Genomic DNA, 23607 nt, shown 5'->3' with positions numbered 1-23607 from the left:
TTTCTATTGGTTGACCCGTGGCCTTTCTTAGAAAGACAGTATAATGAAAGGACATGTTGGCACACAGAGAAGGAATGTGGAGAACCATATCAATGGTAAGAAGATGGAAAAATTTGGTATTTGCTAGAGCTGAGACCAGAAAGAGGCCTGATCTATCCCCAGGTAGCACTTCCATACTGGAACACCTAAGAAGTTCAGAGGCAGTGAGAACAAAGCCCTATTGCACACCCTACCTTTTCCAGTACTATTCAATGGGGTAGCTATTTTTGTCAAAGTTTCTCTACAGTCTATTTCATTGTGCAGGGGAGAATGGAGTTTTCTCTGGATTTCTGATGTATTAAATTCTTCACACCATAGAGGCTGACTAATGATAGATGAGCAGCTTAGTAAGCAGTTGCATTCACACTCTGGTAGCTTACCATCTGGAAAATAGTTGCCCATATTCACCCAACGTGACTTGCAAAACAGGGAAGACATGTGCCATTCATACAGTAGAGTTCTTTATTGAATAAAATGAAAGTCAATTTTTGTCCAGGCATTCTGAGAAGCTTACATAAAAAAGTTATTGTGACATTTGACACCTTTCAGATATAGACTCCAAAGAGAAAGGGAGAATGGTAATAATTTCCCCTTACTATTATGAATAATGAAAGGGAACTAAATTGTCGCACTTTAGAATAATTGAACAGGGGAAGAGAGTGATATTTTGCTTATTTCAGTTTGCCAAGAATAGTTACAAGATAATATACTCTGAAGACCACAGACTACTCCGAAGACCATTGATTACCTAGGCATTTATTTCCTCATTTTACAGTCCCTTTTGTTTTCACCTGTCATTGCTGAAGTTAACCTGCATGGACTTTGTGTATTGTAATGAATATGGGCATGAGTCCATCTAATCCAGCATGCTGTTCACATCAGCCCAGACTGATGCCTGCGGGAGGCCCACAAATAGGACAAGAGTGCAGTGCAGTTGCAGCACACATGCTCTACACTCAGTTCATTTTGTGAAACTGTGTGTGTGTTTGTAGTCAATCTTACAACCATTCAGTCCTACCTGTTAAAACAGTTGTGCTTATTTTTTTATGCAGTTCAGATCACAAAGGTTGAGGTGAGTAGCTGTACTATATGTATAATTCCATGTGCACTAAACATCCTTAAAGAAAGGATGGGCACAAATATAATATTATATAAATTATATATAATACATATATGGGTGCAATTATCTCCTACACATCTGACTATAAACTGTATTTTCAATCTACCTTCAATAGTCTGGTAGTTGTGCATTCCATCAATGGAGCTGCATAAATTAAACAGGCATTATGAACTAAGCTTATCAATAGCTATTAGCTATAACAGCCAAAGAAACCTCCAAATTCTGGAATAGTACAACTCAGAATACATGCCCTGCTTGTGAATGGCCAGAGGCAGTTGGCTGGTAACTGGTGCAGAAAAGGGGAAGAAAAAGGATCAAAGAGTTTGCTTGCAGTGACTACACTATGAAGAATGTTCTCAAATTTGGGAAAGGGAAAAAAGGCAATTGAGGGCAGGGGTGGAAGCATGACAGAAGTGTGTAAAATTATGCATCATGTGAAGAAAGTGGGTAAGTGTCTCCCTTTCTTACCATTCTACAACACAAAGTCATCCAAGGAAGGTGAATGAAAAGTACTTCCATACTATACATTTAAACTATGGAATTTGCTACCATAAGACATAGCAATAGCCACCAACTTGAGTGGCTTTGAATGGAGAATAAATTCATGGAGAATGACACTAACCATGGCAAGTAGTTATGATGTCTATATATGGGAGGCAGTATCAGTTGCTGGAGAAGATGAGCGGGAGACAGTTATTGTGCTCTGCCCTGACGGTAAACTTCCGACAGGCACCCGGTTGACAACTGTGAGAACTGAATGCCAGATTAAATGGGCCTTTTTTCTAGTAAGGCAGTAGTTACATATTCACATTGCCTTAATGGCTGATGTTTTTCTATTGGAATTGAACTATGCTGTTCTCTGGGGTGATGGTGCAAGAGCTGTGTTCAGGCATCCAGTATGCAAAGATTTTTTTTTCTCACTGAAATGCAGATGGAGGAAAATGCCTAGTGAATGCCATTGAGCTCTGAGGCCTGCCTGGCCCCAACCTTAATATCTTCTGGGCACCAGGTTAAGACTGTCTTCTGCCAGAGGGCATTTAATTGGTTTAGTATTATTTTGGGCATATGTCAGCTGCATAAGTCAGTCTTATAATTTAATTTGTTTAAGCTATTCTATCTTTCTAAAAATTGTATTAAGTTTGGCTTTTAAATTGTGTATTGTTATTTCATAGTTTTTATTGGCCTATATTTTACATTGCATTTTACATGCCATTGTACCTTCCCTGAGAGCTTTGGCTATTGTGTGGTATAGAAATAAAATGAAAACAACAACATGGCCTAAAAGGAAGATTTCTGGGGGCAGATTTCTTAATGGGAAGGATGCATCCCAAAAATTGTAGAGCATCTTAAGAGGATGGGATAGACACTGCAGTGATGGTCTCAAGTGCTTTGTGCCGATGCATCTTGGGAGCAGCATCTGCCAATTTCTCAGAAATGGATGGCATCTGCAAGGCTGCATGTGGAAGTATGCTGGCAAACAGTAAGCATGCGGCCCTGAACTACGTTACCTGGCCAGTACAAAATCCTTGCAGGGATACTGTGCTGGGTTGCCATCAGCAGTGTTGATCTCTCTGCCTTCATGGCCCTATTATCCTTCCTGATATCTACTTTAACAGCACAGCAACTAATGTAGAAGCAGGCCGCTATTTCTTGCCAGTGGCATTCAAGTAATACAATATGGTACCTCATAGTCACTCTCCAAAAATTCATGTAGGACCATTTCATAGATGAAAGGCTTCAGGACTGAATCCCGTCTGGGCAAATAGCAACTAATTGCCTAAGGGAGGAAACAGAACAAAATATACTCAACCAATCATTTGAGACAGAATAAAACTGTGCGCGTTGTCATATGTAGGAATGCCTGTCTCTGTGTGCTTGTAAGTACCAAATTGCTATGGAAAAATGGTATTCAGTAAAATGTTATTAATATTAATGCTTTCAGAGAGCTCTCTCAGTGGAAGTAATGAAAAGCCCAACTGGTGGCAGTTCTGAAAATATGTACAATCATATTTTATCCAAATGGTTCATGACACTCCTCAAACATTGAACAATGTAAGCAGGCATGTTGTTTCCAAAAGCTTTCATTGACACTGGGGTGGAAAATAACACAACTCCAAATAATGGAGATAATCAGGTATTTGAGGTTTCTATCATGAGGATCTCCTGTCTGCAAAAGAATTCATGGCCCTGCACAAATGGAACTCACCAAGCAGAAGGTGGTCCACCAGAGGCATGAGAAAATTAGAAGTCTGAGGTTTCAGTGCCTCTCCAGAAATGCTAGAAGGGAAGAAGATTGTCAAGCCCATGGGGAGCTGTGTTCTGCTTAGTAAGTCTCAAGTTGTGCAGCCCTGCAATGCATCCACCTGGGTGTGGAAAAATCCCAGTAGCCAAGTTACTACCTGCAGTAGCACCTAAGATTTTCATTTACTCCTTTCAAAAGAGTAGAAACAGTTTCCTCCTGTTCCAAATTTCATGCTACTGCATACAAAGAGCTGTGGTGCTTCCCTTTTCCCTGTGGCTGCAGCTGCCAGTGTCATAAAGCTACAGAAGCAGAGTTTATTCTTGGCTACCAGAAGAAATTGTACATGGTACCAAATGCATAGGTGTGGAGGACAGACTCCACCCCCCCCCATCCAATCTGTTCTAGAACTCTTGTACCAAGGTTACAGATAAATGAATGGTAAATGGTAGTGAGATGGATGCATGAGGTGACCTCTAACAGAATAACAGCCATGTATGTTGTTGGGCCAAGGGAATGGCTGCTGAGAACATGAAGCTTTGGTGTGTGTGCGGGGCGGGAGTAAAGTGGGGCTGGATAGAGATCAGTTTGAGCACTTTCAGATTTCTAAGCACTTGTGGGGCAGAAATTAAAATAGGGCCTATGAAGATCACAAATTATTGGAATGTGGAGTGGCATCTCAGCTTCAAGATGTTCCTAGACAAGGTAGGTTATCTAGACCCCATTTCTGTTTGTTTCATCATGGATATGAGACCAAACCTTCTTTGGTTGCTTTTGTGGATGATCTGTACCAATAACAAGAAAATAGGAACTTTGGCCAGAAACAAAAAGGGTCCAGGGACTTGTAGGTGACATTTTAGGGCAAGTCAGGGTATTTTCAGAAGGTGAGGTTGGGATACTTCTGTTTACTGCGATGACCCAAGCTGCAGTAGCCAACTCATGTGCCTCAGATGTTTTGGACTACAATTCATTTAATGGAAGATCATGTAAGATGAAGCTCATAAGAACTGAAGCACAAAACATCTGAATGGTACCAAGTTGACTATCCCTGACTTATGGTGAACTCAGGGTTCCATCTTGTCTCCCATGCTACTTAATCTACCTATGAAATTGCTGGAAGAGATCATCCGCAGGACAGAGGTGCTCCCAGTAAATCGAAAGGCAGCTCATAGTACAGATAATCAACCTGTGCTGGATGCGTTTACCATCCCTTTGAAGATGCCTGAATTTAGTCTCAGCCCAAACCTGGCTACCCAGGTTTTTGCAAAGGCCAGAAATGAATTTTGACAGCTAGAGCTGGTATGCCAAATGCACCCATTTGGACTTCTGTAAGACAGTCTGTGGTGGCTCGCCTTTAAAGTATTCAGAAATTTCCTCTGATCTATAATATTGCAGATTATTGGTTGGTCATAGGAAGCATGAGACTTGTTTGTTTACAACAACTTCAGTGCTTCCAGTCCATTTCTGGGTACAATTCAAATTACTGGTCATGACCCATAAAGCCCTATAGTTTGGAACCAGGTTCCCAGGAAGACCACATTTTCCCATAAGAGCATGCCCAGATTTTCAAGTCACCAAGGCAGGCTCTTTCCTCTGTCCTTCTGACACAGGGTGCACATTTGACAGGAACAAGGAAAAAGGCCTCCTCTGGTGGTTCTGCCCAGGCCCTGGAGCTGGTTGGTAAGGGTGGCCAGGTTAGCTCTGTCTCTGTCTCTTTTGACTTTCTGCTGGCAGGCAAATGCATTTTTATTCAGGCAGTCTTTTGGCTTTTAAGCTGATTTGTTTATTGAAGTAGATTCTGTTTGTGGTCTTTCATTACTTTAAGTAGCTTGATGTTTCAAGTATACTTTTGCTTTTTATCTACACATTATTATTTTTAGTCACCTTGAACACTATTTTTGTGAAAAGGTGGGATGTATATTTAATATATAAATAAAAATAACAGAAACCAAATCAAAATTGAGCCCAGTTGCTTTCTTTCAAGCAATGCATTCTTAAACCAGCAAACATCTAGATACAACTCATCTGTTGTGCAGTAGAAGTATTGGAAACCCAAAAAGGAAGTAATGTGAATTGTAGCATAGACAATGCCCAAAAACTCAAACATTACATAAAACTCAACTGAGAACCAAGTTATACTAGGTGCATATGGATGATATAAATATTACCTGTCTACACCAACAATTTATATTAAGCCATAAAATCATGAAAATAGCTGAAGGGAGACTAGAAAGACTGCAAGAAGAATAAGAGTAGTTCATGCTTCTATGGCAGCTCGCAGTCAAGTAGTCATATTACACAGCATGTTTTGTCTTCTGTGATCAGCTTTCAGGAAGGTGAAAACAGCCAACTGTTTAGAAAGGCAGTAATTTAACAGAAAGGCTTTTTGGAAAACCTACAAGTATTTTTTATAAATTTTACACTCTGCTGGATAGCGTAAGTGGAGCCATCTGATCAAGACGCTCACCATCCAGGCTGGAAATAAATCCAGAAGAGAGTGGTGATGGTGAAAATAGCACATCACAAGTTTACGTATATATACTGAAAGGTCTCTTATTAGAGTGAAGGAGAGGCAAACAAACCTGAAAGGTTATCTTCCAATATGGGAAAGTGCACACCTACCCTCTGAACCTCCCCCTGCCATAAATACTGTTACTGCCTCTTCTTCTATTGTTAATTCTATAAGGCGGCTACCAAAAAACCTGCAACACCTTCACACTCCTGAACAGAATTTAACAGCTCAAAAAGCAGCAAGGGACCACCTGCTGTGAGATCTTAATAATATGCCCCTTTTGGCTCATTGAGTTTGAATAGGAAAGGCATAAAACTTAGAAAGAAAATGTGCATATGTTATCAAAGGGAAGGGACATAAGTGTTTTCTAGTGTTCGGGAAGTGACAGTCTTTTAGCTAGATGCCATGGGCAATTTATTAACTTAAATGCTTGCCAACAAACCTGCTCGATTAGAGTACTCGGTTTGCTATGCCAGTAATCAATAGGAAGTGGCAGAATTCTTTCCTCTCTCCCCGCTCTTTGCAGTGTAGTAATCTGTTACAGTGAACCTGAATTAGCTTTGGTGCTATCTCCAGTGAATCAAAGGATGTGTTGTAAGTAGTGAGTCACAAGGTTACAGAGACCTACTACACTCTCTTCTTTTAAACAAGGGCTTCATGAACAAATAAACCTCTGAAAGGAAGCAGAAAGGGTAAATGTCAACATGCGGATAGAAGCACTTTAGCTGTTAGTCACTACTGACATGGAACAGCTTCTTCAAGACCCAGAAAACTGTGGATTTCACTAAATTTTAGACTTCAGCAACAAAATACAGTAACAAACCAATCCAGGAAACAAGCCCATAAACATAATGGAGAAACAGGAACGATGTATGCTGTGTACTCAAGCCTAATTTGTTTGCTCTTTCCCGCTCAAGAAAGGGAGTGAGAAAACTTTGAATAAGCCTGTATTTATGTCAAGGCTGTAAGCAGATAATGCTTATATTACTCACGTATTGCACATACATGGTGGGTCGGTGCATTCAGTCACACTTTACCACTTGTGTACAATTTCTAACAGGTGAACATTAACTGGCCTGATGACAAGCCTACCAGACTAATTTTCCTGGAAAAATGGATCCAACATACCTTAAGTTGTCCAATTTCTTTAAACCTATGTACTTCGAATTCCCACAGATCTGTGTTCTTGCCAAGTATTTTCTGACATTTTCTGAACAGGAAAAGGACAGCATATAGAAGAGTTCATCAGTCAAGCTTTCACTGCTAAAGCATTTTCCTTTTATTTTGAATTTCTTTAGTTTTATGATCTAACCAGAGAACATCCATTATTGGGCAGATTATATATATATTAATCATTCAACCAATTAAACTGTTTGGAATTATGTACTGTACTGTCCCTTATTCCAGCTAAAGTCATGACCGAAAACACAAAATCAGCAATCAGTGATATATCTATATAGGTTTCTTTGATCTGCTAAGGCACATGGTGCTCAAAGAATTCATGGGGCACTCACACCTGAGATGACCCAGTGACCAGTACAAAGGAAAGCAAACAAGCAATGCTTCCATAAACAGGGTGATTTCAACAATGACTAAGGGACAGTGCACATCTAAGTCAAGAGGGTAGAAGTATCTAATCAGCACATTAGAATAATGTAAGGATCATGACATGACCAGAAATCTGTACAACTTGCATACTCAAGCATCACTGCATGTACAATCACATGGGTATCCATGAAACAAATGAAACAAATGAAAAATGTTACCGTGCTGCCAGGTCATAATCTCCAATTTCCATTAGATGATTTATGTAGGCTAAACCTATGTCCTGTGGTGAAAACAAAATACAATTAGCCTACAAAATAAAATACAAAAAGTCTAACAACTACACACATTCTACAGCATTCAGATATCTGGCACTGTAATCAAGTGGTTTGTTTAGGTTAAATACCAGAAATTATTTCATCAGTTATCCTGCATTTCCAATCTCTTTACAAAAGCATGTTTGTGCCATACTGAAACACTTACTTAAAAGTTAAAAAAATAAAATTTCATTAAAAAATGGGCATGAGTACAGCAGAGGAATGAGATCAGCTAATTGGGCATGGCTGTCTTACTGCCAATGTCCTATGCTTGTTACATATGTAAAAACAAACATAGACGCAAATAATGTTGTTAGTTCCTGGACTATAACTGAGATACTTATCACAATGCTCAGGCTAACACATATCTGATATTACAAGTAAGCATCTTATGCAAATGCTGGACCCATGCATGGACAACTGTCACCTAGTGGTCGGGCAACAAGAGTATTTCATGAATGTGGCTGGTAGTTGAGATTTCACTTCCCCCATTATGCACAGAAAGCAGATTGGGAACATACCACCAGGCTAAATTAATAAATAGGAAAGCAACAGTATTCTGGATAGTTCCTAGGAGTTAAATCAAAATTTGGGGAGCTCCTCTCAACATTATGGCTTCCCTAAAGACAGTCTTCCCATCCTTCTTAGCTCTGTGCTAGCACTTCTTGTATCCATGTAGCTGAAGAGATTCCTCAGGAACAGAAGAAAACACTTGCAGAGGTGCAGGCATTGTCACAACAGATTAATCTATGCAGTGTGACATCACTCATGAACATTTACAACATCACATGCATTTTATCATCTTCTTTGAAATGTGCTAAGTTTCTAAGCTTCAGGTGAACTTAAAAATGAATTAAAATAAAAGATATGTAGCCATTTCTCCAGGACTTACATTGGAGCACAATATTCCATTTCAAACAATATTCCATTCTTTCTGTAGAATATTATTTTACTGGTTTTCGGTTTGCAACCTTCTAACATGCTCTGAAAAATGCTTTTCCTACTAACACACTACCTCACATTTCACATCAAGATACATGGCTGCAGTAAAATCTAAAGTATTTGCAGGAAAGCAAAAGAAACACACATCCAAGAGGGGAAAAGTGGTGCAGATTTTTTTAAGTACCGCTGTCCCAGTACGTGCTTCACTAAAAGCTATGTAAGAAACATTTAGAATAGAAAACATCAAATGCAAATTATGCATAAAACTATTAATACTCCATCTATCTCTGAAGATCTGTAGCTACATCTTTAGGACTCCAGTTGGACAGCAGCATTTTCTTTATATTTGTCTTTATATGTGAGGGATGCCAGTATCTCCACGGTTGTTCCAAAGATGAAATGCACCTGTATCTTCCTTCTAGCCTACCAAAAATCCCCCATAATTAAGCAGATCCACATCCCAGACCAGGCCTCTTCACATTAGTTGTGTGGGTCTCATTTCTCTTTTAGGCTGTCTGAACTCAAATGCATAGTTGCTGCACTCAGGCATAACATGAAAACATCGCAATGATAAAGCATGGCTTATCATTATGAGAATGAGACTATGTGAGTTCTGTGTTTCATGCTTCCCCACCCCTATTCTTTTCAACCTATTTGCAAATGATCTTGAATTAGGGGAATATGAAATTAAGAGTGAACTGGCCAAATTTGCTGATGACACCATACTATTTAGAATGATCAAAACCATAAGGGATTGTGTGGCACTCCAAAGAGATTTCACTAAACTGGAGGAACAGGCATCCAATTGGCAAATGCAGTTCAATATAAGTAAGTGTAAAGTAATGGCTGCGAGGATTTCACAAATTTTACTTCCAGATTATACTAACCATTATGTAACATAAATTCACATAAAGCTAGATTGCATTTACTAACCATAGTTAAGAATAATCACAACTAAGATCTTAAATGTGACATTAAATTGTTGAAACTGAAACCAAAAACACTGGATCTCTTCCTTGAAACCATCATTTATTATGTGTGAACCAGGCTACACAGTGAAAATGGACAACAGCTGGAGTGTTCATTAAAGAGTCACAGAATGTAAAGCTTTAGATTTTCAAAAGTCAGTGAAAAAATGTGCCTTGGTTCCTGGAAGTAATAAAGTGACCAGAATCATTGCTCCCTAATTTCATGTGTAGAAGAACTCTGGTCACTCAGTGGTGAGAAATGTACATTCTGCACATGCTTAGAAGCATTATCTGCATTTTCTAGGGCAGAGCCTGTGCTGAGTAGCTAAAAACCATAAATGTAACTTTAGGAGCCCTTTAGCTTTACATGGTGAATTAAGCTGACTGCCCAGGTCAGTAAGGTAAATAATGTAATGCTGACTGGGTTACATCTGCTATCAGGCCAAATTAGATGATACAATGAGATACACTGTGGTTATGTGCTAGTCAAGTAATCGCTGATGTATGGTGACCCTAAGAATGAAAGCCCTCCAAAATTGCCCTGCTTCAGCTCTTCTAAATTCAAGACTGTGGCTTCCTTTATGGAATCAATCAATCCATCTCTAATTTGGTCTTCTTCGTCTGCCTTTGACTTTCCCTTGCGTGATTGCCTTCTCCAGTGAGTCTTGATCCTCATGATGTGTCCAAAGTATGACAGACCCAGCTTCTGTCATTTTTCCTTCTAGGGAAAAACCTGGCTTGATTTGATGTAGGACCCATTTGTTTGTCTTTCTGTCAGTCCAGGGTATTTGCAAAGCTGTTCTCCTGGACTATGTTCTGAATGCATCATGTCAGCTTTCTTCACTTACCAGCTTTCACACCCAGGCATAGCAATAGGGAATACAATTGAATATGTTGCTGTTACTAAAACAGCAATATTGCATCTAGTTTCTCCTTTCACCTATAAAATTTAGTACATTTTAGCTACACCGTGATGCTATAGCATGATGCCATAACGTTCTGCATTTCCTAACACCACCCCCATCACTGGCTGCCACTGACGGAGTGAAGGGAGAATGGAACATTGTGACATGAGGACATGAGTTAAGTGGTACCAAATATTACACATGGAGAGCGGGGAGCTAGACACATGATATCCATGAGCTTCATCTAATGCCTGGCTTGGCCCATAAACATTTTTCATTTCTTTCTGAAAGGCCAGAAGATTTCAAAATTTAAAAATCAAGTTTGCAGACTTACCTGAATTTTGTGTTTCTTAATAGTCTTCTGACTGATCTCAGCTGCCATCAAAGCCTCCTGTATAGTACAATAAAAAATTACATCCAAACCAAGTAGTCAGACTTGAGTAGAGAAATCTGTAGAGTTGTCTTTGTTTTTCATGTTCTTTGTTTGAAAGCATTAGAACACTTAATGTCATGCTTCAGCAAACAGCTTTGAATTCACACTCAAACAAAAGCAATTGTTAAACAAACAGAGAAGACTTTGGCTTCCATCTGGGTTCACTCCACATTAGTACATCAGTATCAAATTGCAGAAGGATAGCACCATATGAAGTACAATCACAGGAGTTCATTTTTCCAACAAAAACATGTGCTAGAAAGACACCTGTCGAAAAAGAAACCTTGATTTGTTTTCTTAGCGCTCAACTAAGAAAGAAGGAATAAATCCCTCACTGGTAGGGGAATGATTTTTCATTACATTTAATTTGTGGCTTGTCCATGAAACTACTCCATGTGTGTAGATATAGAGGTGACTTGTTGCTAACCCAAAATGAAAAGCGAAAGCTTAATGTGGGTTACAATACAAGCTGTTCCCTATTAAACCTTAAAGGCCTTTTGGTAGAATATATTTGAAAACCTTTAGAATCCCGTGGAAAAGCACCGCATACATTCCAAAGGATAACGTGGACTAACTTCTATTTGCTTCTTGGAAAAAAAACCCATGCTTAGACATTGCAGAGTAATACCCAAATAAGCCTATAATGAATTAAGAGATAACATGTATTCAACTCCCTTCCTTTACTTGCAGGTGTTCTCAACCTAGGTGTTTACTGCTTCTGTAACAAAATTCTTTATTAGGTTTTGTGTGTTTTCCTTGATAACTCATGACAGCTTTAAAGGCCATAGAAAAAGTAAGTGTTGCATTCCATATTGCCTGAACCTAAGTGAAACATCTAACAAATAGCTCAGTAAGCATTCACAACTGCTGATGCACAGGTTAGAATTCTGAGCTTAAAATGCCATTTTCTGCGGTTAGATAAATGATTAGGAACTAGAATAAGTTATGCAATCTCTGTACATCACCTAAAATATTTTAAATTGACTGCTTGCAAACTCATTTCATTAGTTCTTTGTGATAACTGATATTTTTAGATGGATATAACTAAAACATATCTTTTATTCTTAAAATTGACTTGGTTAGATTTTGGAACATTTGTTTAATAGATTTATATTTTAATGACATTTTAGAAATATTTCTGAATCATTTTACAAAAATTCCTCAAGTGGTTGTTGGTGGCATTGCTGGTCAAACATTTGCAGAAGCCCAGAATCAAACTAAACCATGGCCTCCATAATCTAGATATAAAATGAATGCCTGGCATCAGAATTGCCTCTGAGCTTTTCATATAAAGAGTATGGCACAGAATAAGAATCATGAAAACACATGAAAAAGCAAAGGCCTTATGATTCAACCATATCGCTCATTGCTAGTTTCTGCCTTCTGCATGAAAAGGATGTAATAACTAAAAGGCACATAAACAGTTGTCAAAACTGTGGAAAGCACTTTTGGGGTATAGGCAGATGCTACCATATTATCATCATTATATAGCACTAATATATGCCAGTTAGACATAAAGTGCATTGTCATGAAGCACACGCTCTCTATGTACATACAACCCAATCACCTAAGCATATGGAGTGTATGTTAATCTGTTTATTTATTTGTAAATGTGCATGTTACCCACTAACCCAAATGGATTCTCTAGGGGGCTAACAGTAAAATACCATAAATAAATAAATAAATAAATAAATAAATAAATAAATAAATAAATAAATAAATAAAACGAGAAAATCACAATCAAAAGTGAAAAATAAAATATCATGATTATATCAAATAAGCAGAATAACAGGTGTCCAAATAAACAACTAAAATTTCAAACCTGTTCTTGAATGTACTTAGAGAAAAGAAATGTCTTTGCCTGATGCCGAAATGAAAATAAGGTTGGCACCAGGTGAATTTCCTGGATAGTCTGCTCCATAATTGATTCTTCAATATAAAGTTGAAATATATTAAACACCACCCAGAGGACTTTGTTTACTAGATAGTTTAAAGGTACTCTACTTGTGTAAAGAAAGAAAATATTTAAGAAGAAATAAAATAGGAAATAAGACATTCAGCAAGATGACATTTCATTTGTATTGGAAAACCTTAAATTAGTAAAGTATAAAAGTTACTTCATATTTCTTCTTCTCCAAGAGCCATTCAATATGGTCATCTTGGTCTCGTTCTTTGGCCACAACAACATCTCTTGGACTGATAATGTAAAAAAGTGATTCACCTTCCAAATACTCTGCAAAAGATAGAGGAATATTTTAATTCATTTTCCCACTGTGTTAAAAGCTTTGTAGTATATTTTGTCCTAAGGATGAAACTTTAATAAGCTACTTGTCCTGACTGCATCACCCTTGAATACATGAATGCCGTATCGCAGTAATCTTTATTCACCATGCACATCACCAAAATAAAAATTAAAAATCTGAAATACAAAAGCCTGTGCAAACATAACACACGTTCTCTGCTCTCTTGTAAGATGCAGGCTAAGAGGTGAGAAGCAACTCAACTTGTCCAACCAGAGAGCCAAAAGCAGAATACAACAGGACAATTCTCATGTGGTCTGCTGACTCTGTCCACAAGTGACCCCTACCACTTGTAGAATGAAGATTTAGTGATTCCGGGGCCACTGAAATTAAGTGAAAAAGCTTGTTTCTGGAATAGGACAGCTCAGTGGAACTTACGTAAAGGAGCTCTGCCCACCTGCCCCAATAGAGAAGAGCAGGTTGCTTACCTGTAACTGATGTTCTTCGAGTGGCCATCTGTGCAGTCACACATATGGGTTCTGCGCCTGCGCAGTGCCTTTGTCCGGAAGATTAACAGCTAACGGTTTTTGGCGGGAACTCCACTCCCCCTCCCCGCTAGCATTATATAAGGAGCCGAGTGTCCCCCATTTTCCAGTCTTTGAAAGACCGACGTTTGTTCTTATAATAAGGTTTGTCAGTATGACAAGATAGCCAAATTCAGTAGTGGTACGACACATAGCAAAGAGATCATAGTATCGAAAGAAATAGTCGGACCACCCATGACACCAAGCGGGGTCAGAGGGTGGGTTGTGTGACTGCACAGATGGCCACTCGAAGAACATCAGTTACAGGTAAGCAACCTGCTCTTCTTCGTTGTGGCCTCTGTGCATCACATATATGGGTAGAATAACAAGCTTACCCCAAATGGAGGAGGGAGGTGTCATCAGCGAAGGACAGAAGAAAGGACAGCTTTGCCAAAAGAGCAATCCTGCCTGGCACGGACATCGAGTCTATAATGTCTGGCGAAGGTACACGGGGTAGCCCAAATGGCTGCACTGCACACATCTTCTATCGGGACCCCTGATGCAAAGGCCGAAGAAGCAGCAACAGCTCTTTTGGAATGACCTCTTGGAGTAGATGGCAAGTCCAACTTAGCTAACTGATAAGACAGGACAATTGTATTTACTATCCATTTCGAAAGACGTTGTGAAGTGACTGGACAGCCTCGGTCACGTTCCGAATATTTCACAAAAAGTCTATTGGAACGCCAAACAGACTCAGTCCTGGACCTATAAGGCTAAGCAACGACGAACGTCCAGCATATGTAGAGATCGCTCTATCGGATTCGAAGGGGTCGGAAAGAATGCCGGTAAAACAATCTCCTGTTGCATGTGAAACGAAGTAGCAACTTTCGGAAGGAAAGACGGATCCAGCCAAAGAACCACTTTTTCCTTATGAAAATTTAGAAAAGGGGGGTCTACCCGAAGGGCGCAGAGTTCAGAGGATCTACAGGCTGAAGTCACTGCAACAAGGAAGGCAGTCTTCCATGAAGCAAGGCGTAGATCGATCGTCACCATGGGTTCGAAAGGTGATCGAGCCAGCGCTTGTAAAACCACCGAAAGACTCCAGGTGGGCATTAGAGGTCTTATAGTTGGATGCAATTTACTCAATCCTCTCAAAAATCTTTTAATCAGAGGTTGAGCAAAAATGGAGAGACCATGTATAGTTCCCCGGTAATGTGAAATTGCTGCGGTATAGACTTTTATGGACGAAGGTTTGAGTCCAGACTGATGCAATTCAAAGAGAAACTGAAGTATCTGTGAAACAGAAGCCGAGGGGGCTGGAAACGAGTGCAAATTGGCAAAGTTAGAGCATCTCTGCCATTTGCCGTGTACGACTTCCTAGTAGATGGTCGTAGCGCAGATTCGAGAATATACTGTAGGTCTGGGTGTAGACTTTGCTGAGCAGGAATGGCCAGGATGGTTGGTGGTGTGGATACTGATGTATTGCAGCTGGTCATCGTATCCTCCATGCAGTCAGTTTCAGTGACAGCAAGTCTGGGTGGCGGATCGTGCCCTCCCTCTGGGTAACGAGATAAGGAAGAAGAGGGAGTTGGAGAAATTCTTCTTGGGAGATGTGAAGGAGAGTTGAGAACCATGGCTGGCGTGATCAGTAGCCCTGTGGCCCCTTCGTGAATGATCTTTGCCAACACTCTCATGATGAGTGGGATCGGAGGGAAAGCATAAAAAGTCATATTTGTCCAGGGGATCATGAAAGCGTCCCCGAGCGAGTCCTGACCCGCTCTGGAACAATAGGCCGTGCATGCCCTGTTCTGTTGTATGGCAAACAGGTCGATGTCTGGCTGGCCCCATCGGTGAAATAGCATGTCGCGAACCCAATGGTCTAGCTCCCATTCGTGTGACCGCGACATATGTCTGCTCAAGAGATCCGCGTCTGTATTTTCTGTGCCCGCAAGGTGAACTGCTAGAAGAGTGATACCTCTCAGTATGCACCAGTCCCAAATCTGCATGGCCAGGCGGGCTAGTTTCCGGGATCGGGTTCCCCCTTATTTGTTCAAATAAATGACCGTTGCCATGTTGTCTGAGGTCACCTGGACGACCTGGTGTAGAAGCACATCCTCGAATGATTGCAGGGCTTTGAGCTCTAGGTGGAGAATCTCCTATTTCCCCATCAGAGATGGAACCACGCCTTGAATCCAGAATGGGTTCAGCTGTCGGTCGGCGCAGTGAGCCTGGTGGGGTAACCCTCATAGCCGCCTGGATGGTCGGGACTGAGGGGATCGGTTCCGAAGCAGGGATCAGAATCAAGGAAGAGGCCGAGCCCAAGTGGTGGTGTTTTGCCTGCTTGGGGTTCTTCGGCTTCTTAACCGGCTTGCCCGTCTTATCTTTCTTGGCCTTCTTATGCACAGGATATTTATCTGAGTCGCTGTGCTTTCTTTTTTCCCTTTGTTTCCTCGGCAGAGAAACAGACTGGGCGGCCATGGTATGAGCGCCCTCTTCAGAAGAGCATGAGGGCGGATCAATGGAGGAAGAGGCCGGGCGTTGCGGCAGGTCGGGCGGCCTTCGGGTGGGGCCACAACAGTGGAAGGCTTAGCCACCAGCCGGTCCGATTGGAGGAGAGCCTGGTCCCATAAGAGTTTGAGGAGGCGGTTCTCCCTGTTCTTCCTCGCCTGTTTAGAGAAGGCCAAACAATGGCTGCACTTATCGGTTCTGTGCCCTTCCCCGAAACAAAGGAGGCACAGATCATGCGGGTCCGCGGCGGGCATTTTGGAGCCGCATTTTCTGCACTTGCGGAACGCTGCCCGTTGCGCCATCGTAGAAAGAAGAAAAAAGGAGATAGTAAAGCGGGAAAGTAATTTTTTTTTTTTATAGGAACGATAAAGAGGAAAAAATGGTGCAAATTTAAGAAGAAATATAAGTGAAGTACTAACAACAAGAACAAGGGATACAAACTTGGTAGGAAAAAGGAGAGATTTTTGAACGAGCAAGAAGGTACGTAATAATCTTAGTGAGAGCGAAGTGGCACGAGGCACAACGAACGGCGGTTGCAAAGACTGGAAAATGGCAGACACTCCGCTCCTTATATAATGTTAGGGGGGAGGGGGAGTGGAGTTCCCGCCAAAAACCGTTAGCTGTTAATCTTCCGGTCAAAGGCACTGCGCAGGCGCAGAACCCATATGTGTGATGCACAGAGGCCACGACAAAGAAATGAAGTTTCTACCAACCTACCTACCTACCACATTTGTATGCCACCCCATAGCCAGAGGCTCTTGTTTCAGGGCTTCCTGTTATGCAGGTAGCGCAATGAAAGCAGTGGGACCCACTGCCTGTACAACAGATCTGCAGGATGCAAGAGAACTGAAATGGCAAAAAGCATCCTGTTAGATTCCACCAAAGGAATCTGTGGGATCAATTTCAGAGCACTGCCTCCCTAATGCAATAAATCATCCATGTCATCATTTCAAGATTCTTGAGTTGAAATAATGTGTGATAAATATTGCATCTAAACATCTAAATCTATACTTCAGATTGGAACAACACCCTAATTCCACTCTTACCTTCTTGCATTTCATAGGGCAATGCCATGACCATCATGGGAATCCAGGCACGAAGCACAAACCTCCAAACGAAATAAAAATGTTTTTTAAATGACCAAACTGCTGACCATTTCTCACCTAAAGCATAATCTCGGCATTCATTTTCTTGGAAGCGTCTCACTGTCAGTGCGTCAGAAGAGATTTCTTCACAAGATTCAGGAAATGGCTGAATTATATCAAGCCTGGGTCTGGCACAATATTCTGTCTCCTACAAAAAGGAAGCCACCTTCAGCAACATGGCATACGTAATGATATTTTGTAAGATATCTGAAACAAACCTCTGAATTGTATCTTTTCACAACTGAGTTTTTCCCCACTTGCACAAACAGCCAATAAACAAAGCCCGATTTGAACAGTCTTATACAGTGTCAACCAAATAGTCCATTTAGTACTGTCTTTCCTTTGTCTGACAGCAATTCTCCAGGGTATCAGGCAGATGTCTTTTGCTGGTGCTTAAAAAGCTATCTTTTGGCTAAGAGAGAAACAGCTGGTGTGTATGTGCAACTGTGTACATGTGTGCTTGGGATGAAGGTTTAGGCTAGGAGCTGGATGACAAGCCCCTTGTCTTTCTGACTGCCTACCTTAGTGTAAACCGTATAATCTTTGCACAGCATTCCATGCTGTCAGTGCCTGATACAGGCATAGAAACATGCAAGCATCACTGGGGTTGTAATAAGTTTGGCCATATCGACTGTGATGTGACAGTCTGACTGTGCTACTGAATGTGACCGCGATGAGGAATGAACCTAAAACTAATGATACAGCTTTTGAATAACCTCCTGGGTGATGGTAAATAACAGCCCTTGTTAGCTGGAATGCTTTCATGCCTTTGGAGTGTCATAATCTTCAACTAATGAAAGAGACAGTGAAAAATCAGTTGCCTCTTGAAGTTCAACAGGAGTTGGCCAAACTGGAAACAGCCTTGGCAGAGCTAAAGAAGCTCACACAATATTACCCTTTGAAAAGCGGCTCTTAGCTTGCTGGAATCTGCCTGCTACCCAGATCTACATTTATAAACAAACAAAATATTAAAAAGATGTAGGTTTCAAGTACATTCTCATTATAAGGAATGATTCATTGGACTTTCTAATGTTCCAGAAAGTAGGATCAGTCCCTTTTGTGGCAGCATGGATACTGTTGATAGCTTAAGTCTTATCGTAAGAAAGCCTTCTTATTGCAGTGGGCTTCCTTCCACTCTGTTGGGTGCCCAAAATGCATTCTTTAGTACAGAAGGTGGTTGCAACATTGTATTCGTTGAGATAGTAGTTTTTATTGGACCAATTTATGTTGATATATGCAAGCATTTGGCTTGCACAGAACTTTTAATTTAGGAAGAACAGAAAGGAATATATCTGAAAAGAAAATCTGAACTATGGCTACGATCCTATATCCGTCTTAAGCTTATCTAAGCATAGGTTCTCCTGAACTCATTGGAACTTACTTCTGCATAGACATGCATAGGATTGCACTCTAAGTCTCTGGTGGACAAAGTGCAATGCTGGTTGCAAATCATCACACCATCATAGTAATTTGAGCAGGAAACATATTGATTAGCTGTTCTCAGCACTGAACTGTAACAGGAACACAAGATCTTTGTTTATACAATTTCCTTCTATCTACAACAAAGTGAAGAGGGAGGAATTCTAGGGGATCTATCCCTTTAAATTTTTCTTTTGTATAAAAGTTTTGTTTTTAAATTACATGTAAATCTGATAGGGATCTGTGAGCCAACACTGCTGAAAATTTTACAGCTTTATTCTAAGTACAGTTGAACCTTGACTTTCATGGGTTTAATTTTCGTGGATTTGATTATTTGTGAGTATGCAATCCATTTTTTTATTTTTTTATTTAGTTTTTTGTGGTCTACTACAAAAAATTGTCGTCACCACGGGGGGCGGGGGAGGGGGGGAGGGCCTCCAAAGCATGCCTTTTTGCTCTGCCCAGAGAAGGAAATCTCTCCAGCATTTCCTTGGTGCAAAGAGGACACACTGGTGAGTACACAGAAGACTGGGGAATAAGAACATAAGAATGTAATAAATGAAGAGAAGGAGCCCTGCTGGATCAAACCAAGGTCTACGAGAGAGGGGGAGAAGCAATCCAGTACACGTAGGGTCAACAGTATTAAGAGATATGGTCAGGGGGTGGGGTACAGATAGTTGTGTCTTTTCACTTTAGCAGGGGTCCTATGACCCTAACCCACACAAATGTGGAGGGCTGACTGTATACACTTAGTGGTTGCATTTATACATCACACTAAACCATGTATGAGCAGGAGTGAGCTTTAAGCTTGTACATTTCCTTCCTCCTTCAGCTTCCACATGGTCAGAAAGAGGAATATGGAAGCTTTTTTTTTTGGTCAACTGTTTTTTGTGCCATCTGCAGCAACAAACTGCGGTTAATAGTAACTATGTTTAGTTTTTAAACAAGCTCACTTCAAATCGTAACTTTCCATGCTGTCTTGTTAAAATGAATTATAGTTGCTATTCACCACAAATCCAACTGTAGGTGACATGACAAACAGTTGCTGACTAAAAGCAGAAGAAAAAGCTTTCCATGGCTTCCTTCTACATATTTGGCAAGAGGTGAAAGGAGGGAAGCATGCATAAGCCCAAGGTTTGCTGTGATTCTTTTCTACTTGTGCATGTAACACTAACGCTGAGCTTGAAGTCATGTGCATTCAGAGAAATATTGCAGCAAGGCGCCTTCAAGGCTTAACACGCAACTATGGGTCAACATGGCTTTAGGTTTATCATGCTGTATTTTATGTTTTTAATCAATGGACCACCTAGAGTTTGAGCTTTTGGGTGGTAAAGAAATGTAATACATGCGTACGCAATAAAAAGGCTTTGAGAACTGGTGGCTTAGTTCACATGCATTACAACCCAAGGATTTTTTGTGAAAAGGCCAGTGTGACAGGCCTGATGACTCAATTGACTCTTTGCAAGGGGAGGATAGTTGGACTGGGGCCAAGCATATCACCCTGTTCACACAAACCTAGAGCTTTAAAAAATGGGTTGCCATTATGTGTGAACCAGGTCAGTGAGGGAGTGGCAAGCAGATGATACAGAGTGTTCTTACCCATCTAAATGCATAATTAGTGTTTAACAGTATTTGATTTTACCAATATAGTCACCACTGAAGAATTTAAAGCATGATTATTAGATATGTTCTATGTAGCAACCAGCCCATAAATTTCTTCTAAGTATCATGTTTGCAGCCTATTTCGGCCACATTAAGTTTGGTACAACAAAGAAAGCCCTCTGCCCCACATCTCCCCATCTAAAATTTTGAGAAGGCCAAAACAAAAAAACAAAACAAAGGCCAATCCTCTTTATACCCACAAATTAGTATTACTATTAATTTTATTAATTGCACCCTATTATCTCTTCCACTCTCCTTATCAGCTTCATGCCTGTCATGATTTTCTTCCTGAGATGCAGTCACAGAAAGGAACTACAGTAGTGCTCCTCTCGGGAGAAGGTTCACAAACACCTTTGTTCCTTTCCTTAAAATAATAAAAATAATAATCTGGCTGTCCTGCAAGAGGGTTAGAGGCTGACCCTATTGATTTCAATACATTTGAGCATTACCTCAAGCCAATGGCATTTCGTTGCTTAGCAACAGTGTGCACCCAGTTGCTCAAGGTTACTATAGCAATGGCTGTCTAATGCTAGTTTACTATCAAGGAGATGATCAAGAGCATCTGCCACTCTTAATGCTCTAACTTCAAGGGATTTCCCTTTTCCTTTCTCCCTCTCTTTCATTTTGTATTGCAGAGCTAATGCGTCATGAAGACTCTGGAAATTCACTCCAGCAAAGAGCTGGGGAACCAAGGTATCCTTTGTCTGCCTGGACACTCGTATGAGAGACAACAGTGCCAAGTGGCTTTGTTCCCTGCATCACTAACAGTGAGAACAACTCCGAGCTTTATTTAAGATCATGTGCGATGTCAACACATCACTCTTCAGGTCAGCTTTTATTGGTGTTTATAACCACACCATAGATTAATGATGCAGAGGGATTCTGAGCTGGACTGCTGGGCACTTGCTGAGGCCCCACACCAATTTAGATGGACCACGGCTGCTGTCCAGAGGCAGCTGGTTCTAATTCTCTTCCTTGCTGTCACTGCCTATTTGCGTTCCATCTCCATTCATTCGAACATGACAAGAGTGAGGAACTGGGGCAGCATCCCTTATTTGCTGCCCTCTGGCCCTTTACAAGCAGCAGTTTGCCACTGAAATTTAGTGATGTGCAAGCATGGAAGAAAAAAATGGCCAGCGTGTCTTTGTTTAAAGGAAAATTATATCCCCCCACCTTTTGGGCAGTCTGGGGGAGGGATTAGGCCCTGGTAGGATGCAGAAGAGGAAATAATGGCCACCCAATCCTTGTACATCCCCCCCATGGTATGTAGGGACTTTCTATCAATACCCAAAAGACATCCAATTTTGCTTTTATTTTCTTATTTGTGTTGATATATTTACTTACAGTTTTTTCAGAAAACTCCTTTACATATGAAAGTATGACAAGCTGGTCACAGAGAGGTGCAACTCCACTGATGTAAAATTCAGTGTTGAATTGGGACACTGAGGAGCAAAAAAGTTTTTTTTTAAATAACAGGTTTTAGTGCTGTTTCAAAGTACTAGTTATGTACTAATTAAGGCAACACTCATATAGGTCTTACAGAGTACAAATTAACTTTCTAATGTCAGACCATTTGTGCTAATATTTTTCCTGAAAGACAGATTAGTATTTGCCCAGCTTGTTTTTAAACATGTAAATCTTTTCTTTATCTTGGTGTCATGCTAATAGCAATGAACTGCTGTGTTTGAAAAAGTCGTGAATATTTGTGTACACACAAGTCTTTTCTTAAAAAACAAAACAACTACACAGAGTAAGAATTCAAAACATGTGGCCTATACCATGGCTCAAAGAAAAGGGAAGCATTCAGTTTCTGGACAAATAAGTGAGCCTGAAGGAATATTATTTATTTCATTTCTATACCACCTAGTAGCTGAAGCTAATTGGGTGGTTTACTGCAACAATACAGTATACAATATGAAAATACAGTATAAAATATAAATAGCACTATAAACATCAGAAAAGGCTTACCATACAACAATTTAAATTCAAAATAGAAAAATACTATGGAAACTACGATGAACTGGTACTGTTGTGACCAATTTATAGATTGCATTCTTTTGTGTGCATGAACTTACAGTTTACATGAATACAAAGGGCATGTGGCTGCAGCTCCAGCACACAAGCAACTGCCCTTGTGCAGGGAAGACAGCAAGACTGGGAAAATACAGCAACCGTCCATTCCTGTAACACAGGAACTGGCAACCTGTGGCCCTCCATTTACAATTCTCATCAGCCTTAGCAGCAGCAAGTTCAGTCCATGACTCCTGTCAGTCTGGCCAATGGTGAAGGATGATGGGAGAAGCCGGCCAAGTAGGAAGGCCACTCCTGCTGGAATGCTTCATCACTATGTCTATCCTGAGGCTGGATAACATGGGAGGTGGGGTGGGATCTACTGAGCCCCAAAGGATTCCTCTATGTCTGGGTGTTGCACCTGTGCTGGGTTTTGATTGTGCTGGAAGGATGCCCAGCACCAGGATTCACCAACAAACTACTTATTCTTAATTAAGGAAATACCTGAATTCAGCTTTCAGTTTTGGTGCCTGCATTTTCCAACCAAAATGGATGTGTAGGGTTAGGATCAAGAGCTGAGTTCATTCAATCCAATCATTTAATACATATCTTTGCCCAGGCAACTGCATTATTGCCCAAGCACATGAGGCCTTGGCATGGGCAGAGGCGAGGGCTCTGCCCCCTACATTTCTGGGTATGCCTTCCCCAGCCCCACTCAGCTCAGAGCTTGTCATGTAGAATCAGCAAGGTCTGAAAGGGAGTTCTACTTGAGTTTACTCAAGGACAGGGAGAACCCTCTGCACCATGGAGGACCCTGCCTTCTCAGAATCCCAGTGGTGTAGAGAGTTCTACTCATGTTCAAGCAAATGTGTACAGAACTCCCTTTCAGACCCTCTGGCCACTTGGAGTTCTCCTGCATTTAATAGATAGAATGTATGTTTTTGACAAAGAAAGAACAATGAGATAAATGAATGTGAAAATGGAAAATGAAAAACCAAAAGGGGGGAATGATGAGAAAGATTTAGAAAGCAAAATCAACATCTATCAGAACCTTTATCACTGTCACTGATTTTATTCTT

At 40.7% G+C, this 23607-nt stretch overlaps 1 protein-coding gene across 4 annotated transcripts in view; it reads right to left on the bottom strand.

Annotated features, from left to right (window-relative positions):
* Positions 1–23607, bottom strand: part of VPS41 (VPS41 subunit of HOPS complex) — a 131162-nt gene that overhangs the window by 27714 nt on the left and 79841 nt on the right. For all 4 annotated transcript variants that reach the window (XR_006417027.1, XM_044454333.1, XM_044454326.1 and 1 more), the window contains 7 exons: positions 21863–21960; positions 17456–17585; positions 13138–13253; positions 10922–10978; positions 7677–7738; positions 7039–7120; positions 2844–2936 (listed from right to left, as the gene is read on the bottom strand). Coding sequence is in view for 3 of the 4 variants with exons in the window: in XM_044454333.1 (XP_044310268.1) it covers positions 2844–2936; positions 7039–7120; positions 7677–7738; positions 10922–10978; positions 13138–13253; positions 17456–17585; positions 21863–21960 (638 nt within the window). In the remaining variant the exon portion in view is untranslated. The remainder of the gene's footprint in view (positions 1–2843; positions 2937–7038; positions 7121–7676; positions 7739–10921; positions 10979–13137; positions 13254–17455; positions 17586–21862; positions 21961–23607) is intronic.

Source organism: Varanus komodoensis, unplaced genomic scaffold, assembly GCF_004798865.1.
Source record: "Varanus komodoensis strain SLA01 unplaced genomic scaffold, ASM479886v1 scaffold10, whole genome shotgun sequence".
Classification (NCBI taxonomy): domain Eukaryota; kingdom Metazoa; phylum Chordata; class Lepidosauria; order Squamata; family Varanidae; genus Varanus; species Varanus komodoensis.
Note: the sequence above shows the minus strand (reverse complement) of the source record. Positions and strands in the feature narration are given on the sequence as shown.